The 9695-nt window shown below is 36.4% G+C and overlaps 1 protein-coding gene across 4 annotated transcripts; it reads left to right on the top strand.

Moving 5' to 3' along the window:
• Positions 1 to 1136: 1136 nt before the first annotated feature.
• On the top strand, positions 1137 to 9695 carry LOC147549795 (PPR containing-like protein). 4 transcript variants are annotated; one of them, XM_086669960.1, is made up of 10 exons: positions 1137 to 1538; positions 1802 to 1981; positions 2395 to 2416; positions 3352 to 3450; positions 4092 to 4211; positions 7390 to 7533; positions 8072 to 8284; positions 8609 to 8810; positions 9147 to 9238; positions 9323 to 9695. In XM_086669960.1, exons 2-9 carry the CDS (start codon positions 1875 to 1877, stop codon positions 9215 to 9217), a joined length of 978 nt encoding a protein of 325 aa, XP_086526086.1. In that variant the 5' UTR covers positions 1137 to 1538; positions 1802 to 1874; the 3' UTR covers positions 9218 to 9238; positions 9323 to 9695. The 4 variants fall into 4 exon arrangements, with proteins under 4 accessions (XP_086526086.1, XP_086526087.1, XP_086526085.1 ...); XM_086669961.1 differs by having other exon boundaries at positions 1200 to 1397; positions 1787 to 1981; XM_086669959.1 differs by having other exon boundaries at positions 1261 to 1397.

The following is a 9695-nucleotide window of genomic DNA, read 5'->3' as shown; positions in this document are numbered from 1 at the left end:
TACATCCGTCTGTGCGCATTATCTGTAAGGGTCCAGCTAAAAGTCCCTCCAAATTTCCATTCGCACCTAGAAGAGGAGATTGACCTTAGTAAATCTCTTTTGACCCCAAACACCTATTGGGGCCGGATATAAAGGATATGAATCGATCAATCCGAGAACCAAAGTAAGGCTTAGATCGGATTACTTCGAGTCTGAGACCAGTACGAGACTATTTTATTGGTGGTTTTGGAATCTTAGATTTCGAGAAGAGTAGGAGGGTTTGGAATCAAGGTTCATTCACTTTCGAACTCCTCGTTGTGCATCAAGGTTGGTTTGAAATCAAAGTTTGGAATCAAGGTTCCTTCGATGATGGTTTACTCTATTTCTCTCTCCAAAACAATGTTCTTTCCCTCTGTAACTCCTTGTTGTGGATCGATGATGATGGGTTCAGAACCAAAATTGTTTCCATAATGACATTATGATGATGATATGAAGGAAAGGAGAAGACACGAAGAATAATAAGAAAAGAAACTAACGACAGTCAAAGGGGGGGGGGGGGGGTCACTCTGACACCTCTCCCATTCCGTACTAGGTTAGAATATATCTGTGGCGCGAATAACAATTCAGTCGGGTGCTATTAGCCGGACCCATCTTGTAACTATTTCGAGTATACACACACATAATCTTGATAACAGGTAGATGTTGCCACGTTAAATGGTTCACTAATGAACGAGATATTCACCTTTGGATATGCGTTGACTAAGAGCATCTCCAATGCAAAACTCAAAAGAAACTCTAAAAATCTTATGTGTCGAGATTCAAATGTCAATCTTTAATTTTCTCTTTTCTATTTGTCAAGATTGAGATCCTCTATTCGAAGGACTTCTCCAATACAACACTCTAAAACTCCAAAAATTGTTTATGTGACATTTTTTTTCATTAAAATATATGAAAATGTTGAGTTGGCATTTAGAGATATCTCAAGAGGACACTCTAGAAATGGAGTGTCCTCTTGAGATATCTCCATTCCATCATCGACACATCATCTTGGAGATTTGAATTGAGTTTTGCATTGGAGAAGAAATTTAAGATAAAAACTCAAGAAGTCCTACGTAGCACTCCGAGTTTCTAAGATTGAGATTTGCATTGGAGATGCTCTAAGTTCGTGATCCTCGTCACCGTGATGATATTTCATGGGTTAAGAATCTCTCCATGAGTATAGTAGTTCATGCAGTTCCGGCCCATTAATGATTAATAAATGGGCCGTTCCATTTCAACTGTGATTCTGAATTGTTGGGCCGTGCCATTGTTTGTGCCGAGTCGCCCTGTTATGACCCAGTACTCGGCTCTATCACTGACGGTGGGAATTTAGGACGATGTTTTTAGTTCATCTCTGGTTATTCGGACTACTACTGAAGGTGTTCTCTTTGACCTTCAACTTCTTCTCCTTCCAACTTCATATCTTTTTCCTTCAGAACTGCAGTTTTTAGGGTTTCTAGTTTGTTCAAAATCTCTTGTTCGGCTTTTGTTTATTGTTTTATTATTGGCTTGTTTTATATGTAAGCTTATGTTTCCAGTTTTTTCTGCTCATATTGTGTTTGTGAAATTGTCCAAATGAAAAACTTTCTCTGTTTTGTTGATTAGCTAGTGGATATTTGGAACGTGTTCCACAATATGTTTTTTCATTGCTCCAAGTGAAAATTTTCTTGAATTGCTTGTTCTTGAATTCTATAAATAGATAAAATGTGATATTTATCAATCTAGTAAATTTAACATTATTTTACTATGGATGTGATTTTGATCACAGAAATCTTCTAACAAGTTCTGATTATTCTGCGGAATGAGTACAAGTTTCTTTAACTGTATCTGAAAAGGAAGTTAAGAACAACCAGAAAATGCATCGAGCGATGGCTTCTCTCTCTAAATCGTTGCCCCATCGGCTGGCTTCAGTCTTGGGGGCCTCTCTCGCTTCTTCGTCAACTTCTCACTCGTTCTTGCTCCAGTTTGTATTTCTCTCCTTATCACCAATTTCAACTTTGTAGTGTATTCAGACAAGCTTATTTAGTTAAGTTACTTTTGATTTTGTGATTCCCTTATCTGGTTCGATTACTCAATGCCCTTATCCTTATGTATGAACGGAAGACTGTGTCGTTTCTTAGCATTCTTCAAGTTCTTTGCTTCAAAATATTCTTCGAGTTCTTCGAATATCATAATTGATTAATTGTTAAAAAGAATAGGATATGTTCTTTAAATGGTCTGCTTCAATTGTTTTGTTTAGAATGTAGAGTCACGCTAAACATGATTATCTACATCCGTATTCGAACATTGTCGTTTGGTATACTTCTCAATAACTGTACCCTTTGACCTTTTTTGTGTTCCTGGTGTCTAATTACTTAATTTGATTGGTTTCTGCAGGAACTCAAACACAAGAATGGAGGTATTATTACATCTTCATAGTAATTTATGAACTTATTTCTGTGAACTAGTTTAAACAGCAATCAGAAACTTGTGTTTGCCATAATAATGTGAAGTCAAGTTGGGATAGACATTGGGGTGGTTTATGTTGTCATGAAAGTGGTGGGTTTACCTAATTGATTAATCTAGTTCAGAGAAGCATGAGTCTTAGCCTCTTAGGTTGAATAGCAGGGACGTGAACATATGCTATCATTGTTTGAAGCTAGTATAAAATGTCACAAACTGAGACTAACGAAACCAGTATAAACTGTCAAAAGAATTTATCTGAAAAATACTTCTATGTAACTGTAACGCGTAGAGGCATCCTTAATCCGACGCCTTACTAAATGTCAGAGTCAGACACTTGTGACTGGAAAAAGGCCAAAATGTTACGAATCATTGTGTACCAGCGGATGGATAAGTATTACATTTATAGATTAAGCTAGTGTGGTAGTTTATGGTCCTCACACATTTATGTCCAAGTACTCGGAAGATGTGCATACCAAATCAGAGTGTATAATTCTAGTTCCAGACAAGAGTATACAAGTATCTGTTATGGGAAAAAGTACGAGAAACTGGTATTCAAAAGATCATTTTGAGCAATCAATTACATAGCAAACTGAGAATAATGTACAAAAGTAATGTAGTCTTGATATATCCCACATTCTCAAAGCACAACAATTGTTCAAATATTACGATATTTGTTGGAACACTCTTAACATTTGTTTGATATTAAATTTGGCGTGTCTCATTATGTGGCTGTGATGTTAAATGACAAATGCATCTCAACCTAGTAAACTTGGGTGGAGTCAAGTTGATCAACTTCAAGTTTAGTGATTTAGCCTATTCTCGCCATGAAGTTCAAACCCTTCTCTGAAGCTTGCATGGATTTGACTGTGTGTTATTTATGCTGCTCAGGTAAGTTGGATTTTTCAATGTTGCAACAATAGTTTCAGTACAATGATGCAACCCAGGATACAAGGCCGACGCAGTCAGCAAGCTATGACACAATCAGAGGTTTCAAAAACTGGAGATTAACCTCTTTACTCTCTATAATTTATTCCTATTATATAATCAGTTTCTGAATTCCTAAATCTTCATTTCAAATATCTCTTTATAGGATTGGAGTATTGGACTGTATTCTGTTTTATTTAAATTTGTCATGCTGCAAATGAGTTGTTAGTTAGCACTCAATAACCTTTTATGCCCGTTTTAAAAAAAAATTATGCCATAGTAATAGGAGGCATCATCTCTTAGTTTACTTCAAGTTGCGGCTTATCGTAGTCCTGTACGTGTTTAATGTTATTTTAAAGCATAGAAGTTACTATTTTGTGAAACTTCATCAATAAGGCTTTGAAAATATGTGGACCGTGTTAGTACCGTATGTGGTGATATGCTTCTTGTGTGCAGCATGAACTGTTACATTTTCCTATACTTTGTACCTTAGACAAATAACAACCTGATTCCATTTGATGAATACGAATTATTTTATATAAAAACTTCAAGACAATTTTCATGTTGGCTTAAGAATTTTTTTAATTTTCATAACCTTTCTGATGTTATTATCAACTTTTTGTAAGATTTGCATATACAAGATGTTGGAAGGTTTTCCCTTAGTAGCCTGGCTACTCACAATTTTACTTAATAATCATTTTTAGGTTCAAATTAACAATCAGGCTATGTATCCACCGTCAAGGAATGATGTTGCTAATGTACGCAAGCACGATGTCGGGGAGAACGTGTCACGAAAGGATAAAGTCAAATTTCTCATGGACACAGTAAGTATTCGGTGTATTATGCTTGGTTGAATTACTTACGTAAATCACGAAGGAAAGCATGGTTCATATTGTGGTTGCAACGACATTGAGTTGTTAGTCCAGACTCCAGAGTCCAGACATACTGGCATGCGTATACCCTTCACGAATAAGGCCATATGGGTTATTATCTGTGCAAGCTATAAGTTATCAAGGTCATTGAGCTAATCCATTATTCGGAGTTTAAATTGAGTGCCTTTCACATGTCGTATTAGATCATCTGACATCCACCTTTGTTTCCCCTGGTGTGGTAGTATAGCCAATTGTATAAAGTATAAACACTTTTTACTGACTACTATAACGATCATAGTCTGGCCTCATTTCTGTGCAGAGTATGTAATAGGATATCTGAAATTACGACTAATCGACTATTGTTTTTTTGTACAAATTCTTCATAAAGTAAGTGATTAGTCGAATAAATTAAAAAAAATGTGTGCTTTAACTTGGATTCTACAGAAATTCTCCGCCGTGTGTATGAATCTGGTGGAGCAAGAATTAGGTGCCTACGCTGTTGTCTAATTCAAAATACCCAAAATCAATAAATCTTGATTTCCCATAGATCAATTATCTGTTGACAGTGAAGCAGTTTTTCCATTGAATCTGTTGTTCTGTTAGTAGCATATTTGAGAATCTGAAACAGTTGTTTCGTTGAACTTAGCAACTTCTAGGATTTGTAGAACCACTCTATTTTGACAACTTCGCTCCTTGTCCCTCAAGGATCTTAGTGAAGTTGTAATCTTTTTGATAAATTTGGGCCTTTTGAGCAATTCTTTTGTTCTGAGGCAGCATAATCATTTGCATATATGGATTTTTCTTTCTTTTTTTCTTCTTCAGTACCGCTGCTTCTGCAGACCTGCACACAACGTTAATATTGTCATAGCTCCTTTTCTTCACTTGGCAAACCTTAATCAACTTCTAGGGATTTCCCCATGTACCATCTATGTTGTAAAAGGCGACGCTTAAGCGCCAAAAGCGACGGGTTGAGAGAGGAGTCGCCTTATTTTGAGGCGAGAATAGCAGATTTCCCTTGGTGGCGCCTTCAGACGCTTAGGCGAGCGCCTTTAGGCGCCACATGGGAAGCGAGAGGCGGCCCAAGTCGATTAGGGTAGTGCCCACAGTTTTTTTTTAGGGCTTTAGCCCAAATCCTCTGCCATCTCTAACCTAATCTGTTTCTCTCTCTAACCCTCACGACCGAGACCTCCATGAACGAGACTTGAAGACGAATCTTCATCTTCTTCTCCTCCTTATTTCATCAATCATCATTAGGTAACTCGTTCGTTTCTAACCTGTTCATTTTCTCCTTCTTGTTTCTATTTCAGCAACTTTTAAACTCTTTTTTTTGCTGTTTTTTTTTTCTAATTTTCAGCAACTATTTTTTTTTTTTTGCACTTATTCTTAATCTTAACTTGTTTATTTACTCTCAAGTCTTAACTAATATTACTTACTAGTTACTATTAACTCGATTTCTTATTATTAACTTGAAAAATAAAATTACTTGTTTACCTACTTTTTTTTTTTTCGAAGCTTGTTTACCTACTTGTTTACAACAATTTTCATCAATTTCTTTTTTGTTTTTTTACTTATTCTTAACTTGTTTATTTACTCTTAACTAATTTACTTACTATTAACTTGAGTAAATAAAATTTAGTTGTTTACTTACTTGTTTACAACAATTTTCAACAACTCTTTCATACTTTTTTTTGTTATTTCTTTGTATATTGTGATGTGATTATGTGAATTATAGGGTTGCGTGTTCTTGTCAATGTCATAACTCATAAGATATGTTATCTTATTTCTGATTTATGAATTACTGAATAGTGAATTAGTGTTATGTCTTCTTCGGATTCAACGGCTCGTGTGAGACCGTCGAGTGATCCGGGTTGGGATTATGGACAACTGGTGGATGGTGACAAGAATAAAGTGCAGTGTGGATTGAGAACGAATGGAAGAATTAATAGGCAAAAACAACATCTTGCCGGCGGTTTCAAAGATGTAAGAGTTTGACCTAAAGTGCGTAAGGATGTACAAGAAACAATACAAGAGTATATGGCCGAAGGAAGGAAAAAGAGAGACGAAAAGACTCGATTGAGGATGGCTCAAATTGATAGTGTCAATATTTACAAATCACCTAATGCACCTTATGAGAATGACGAAGAGTCGGAAGATCACTATATAGATTTAGATGGTACACAAGCGAGTGGTGGAAGTGGGTCTGGGAGTGGGACACCAACTAGTAGAATGGCTCCAAAACCACCTAAGGTACATGGTCAAATGGTTAGTTATTTCAAACCAAACCTGAAAAAGTTAGTGCAAAATCCTACTGACAATTTGCATACGAGGAGAAGAAGAGACAATGTAGCTGAGTATATTGCTGGTTTCTTTTACGATAATGGGTTCGCCTTCAATGTAATCAAAAGCCTTAGTTTTGCTATGATGATTCAAGTGGTTGGACAATTTGGTCCGGGGTTAAAAATCCCTACTTACCAGGAATTGAGAGTCCCTCTTTTGGTCAAAGCAGTCAATTCCACCAAGACGTGGATAGATACATTTAGACCCCTCTGGGTTTCATATGGGTGTACTATTATGACGGATTGGTGGACAGATGAAAAAGGTAGATGTCTCATCAATTTTCTAGTGAATTGTCCAAAAGGAACTGTCTTTCTGAGATCACTTGATGGTTCTGAACATGTAAAGGATGCAAAACTCATCTTGACACAGTTGACGTCGTGTCTCAATTTTTTGTAATTTTCAACCCTTACAGTAAGGAAGCTTCTTGATAATTGTTGGCGACTTCTTCTCAATGTGATGCTTGCTAGTTTTGGCTTTCTTGGTTCCCACTTAATGTGCCAAACATTTTAGATGTTTTTCACATGCGATTTATACTGAGAAATGTACCTTTTAGCAATCTCTCATTGTTTAGGAAGTTGTGCATATGTCTCGCTCATGCTCATTGTTTGATGAGGTTAATGTAGTGATAGCAAGCAGACATATACGAATAGGTCATTTTACTTGTTATTATCTTTTCTTTTTGTGAGATATATTTCTTTTTTGTTTCATGGCTTTGAAATTTATAACTTACTATGTTTCGCTGAATATGACGTAAGGATAATTTACTGGTTTATTTTTTTTAAATAATTTGCAGCTTTATGACCTCAAGGATTCTAAAGAATCTGTTTATGCTGCACTTGATGCCTGGGTTGCATGGGAACAGAACTTTCCAACTGTCTCTCTGAAAAGAGCATTGATTACTCTTGAGAAAGACCAGCAGTGGCATAGAGTCATTCAGGCACAGTACTCTCTCTCTGACTCATACACACACAAACACACACGGTTCTCTCACTGTTGATAGGAGGTAGGAATTTTGCTAGTATACAGGGTGAGAGGGAAAAAGTTGATTGGGATGAGATGTGATTTTTTTTTTGGAAATTGACTACGATTAACGATAGTCATTACATTTGGCATTGATACATCAAAGATGTGATAAGCTCGATAATCACCCATTCAAACTCTTACAAGACCGGGCCTATAGCCCAACTAAACAATGGCTTAAAGCCCAACTAAACAATGGCCTAAAGCCCAACTACATTAGTTATACCCTAATAATCCCAATTCAAATAACCAAAGATTCCACCATCTCTGGGATTGGAACCTGGGAGCTCCAGGGCTTTCTGGAGTTTATGTCAACACCTTGGAACCACTAGGGCTACCAACTGTTGCCGATGAGATGTGACATTTGATCAAGAAAATATTTTTTTTATTCTGATACCATCTTTAACTCCCAAGTCAAACAACCTTAACATTCACCTCTTCGGATCTATATTCAGGTAATAAAATGGATGCTAAGTAAAGGGCAAGGCATGACAATGGGGACATATGGGCAGTTAATACGTGCTCTCGAAATGGACCATAGAGCAGAAGAAGCTCACAATATTTGGATGAAAAAAATAGGAAATGATCTTCATTCAGTGCCATGGCAGTTGTGTAAACTTATGATATCTATATATTACCGGAATAACATGTTGGAAAGACTCGTAAAGGTATGCCCCAATCCCACTGATTGTTTTCCATTAGCTATTTGATTATTTTAACTCGTACCTGCAAATATGCAGTAACAAAACCAAGATAAACTTTTGTTCTTTAGTGATCCCCATGAGTAAATTTTCATGGATTTTTATACTGGTTTATCTATTGGGCCCGCCAAACTCATATCTGGTGCTTGTAGTGCTCATCAATCTGGTGGACCAAACATGGAAATTATTGAACTTGTTTGATTCTTTAGTTATAGTTTTAGATTTCATTGTTTTATTTATTTATTTTGGCTGATCAATAAGCACTTCGTTTTATTTCCTTGATTTCTGAAGCTCTTCAAGGGTCTTGAAGCTTTTGACCGGAAACCCCCTGAAAAATCAATAGTGCAGAAAGTAGCAGATGCATATGAGGTTTTGGGTTTACCTGAAGAACAAAAGAGGGTGCTCGAAAAGTACAATAGTTTGTTCACTAAAACATTTAATGAACACCCCAGAAAATCTAAAAGAGCCTCAGAGAAGAAACTTAAGAAGTCAGGTAACTTTACCTCTCTTGCCTGATATATAAAGTTTACGAGCGTTCAAGCAAGACCTCCTATCGTGATGATCCGACTACTGTATCTGTGTTCGAGGTTCTACCCAACAATTCTGCCCTTTGAAAACCTAGTTGTTTTGGACATATCCGAAACGGATCTGCCGCTTTTTCTGTTGACCTTCCCATTATTATGGCGGAATGTGATGGTCAATTTAATGGTATATTTTGGACAGAGGGTCAAATAAAGCACTTATAGTACAGATTGTTGTCTGAATCCTAATTAGAATATGATTGAATAGTACAAAGGCCTTAACTTTTATATGTATTTGGCATTATTAGGTGACACAAAAACTGCCGAAAGTTCAAGTGATCATACTAGTATTGTTGTTGATGATGCGCAAGGAAGTTGACAATAAGTTTGGCGCCAAATGGTAAGCGATTCCTTCTATGTATATATTTCAAGTTTGGCGACAATAAGTTCGGAATCACTAAATCATAACTCATTTTTTTAATAGGTCTACATGCTCAAGTGGATGATGACTTTGTGCTAACACTTGTATAATACTTGACAAGAAAGGTAATATCAGATTTTCATCTCCGTGTTCCAAGGAACAGTTTCTTCGCTCAGTGATGGCCATTACTCGACGTATTAGTTGCAGGAGAAGGTACCAGCTAGCTCAAACATAAGCTTTGAGTTTATTTTCATTGTTTTTAGCTTGTGTCGTTTATGCTTATAAGATATAAATGTTAAAGTATTACTGAGAAGATCAAACTCTTTTTGTGTGTTTACTCAAAGATATATTGTTTCTTGGTCTCAAACTAAATACAAAACATGAACTGTATCGGGCATGGACGTCAGATTGGTGAAACTGTTCTTATTATGAGCAA

This window comes from Eschscholzia californica, unplaced genomic scaffold (assembly GCF_041429995.1).
Source record: "Eschscholzia californica isolate CP2 unplaced genomic scaffold, dmEscCali1.0.p SCAF_3, whole genome shotgun sequence".
Classification (NCBI taxonomy): domain Eukaryota; kingdom Viridiplantae; phylum Streptophyta; class Magnoliopsida; order Ranunculales; family Papaveraceae; genus Eschscholzia; species Eschscholzia californica.
This window is presented reverse-complemented; position numbering and strand designations above follow the sequence as displayed.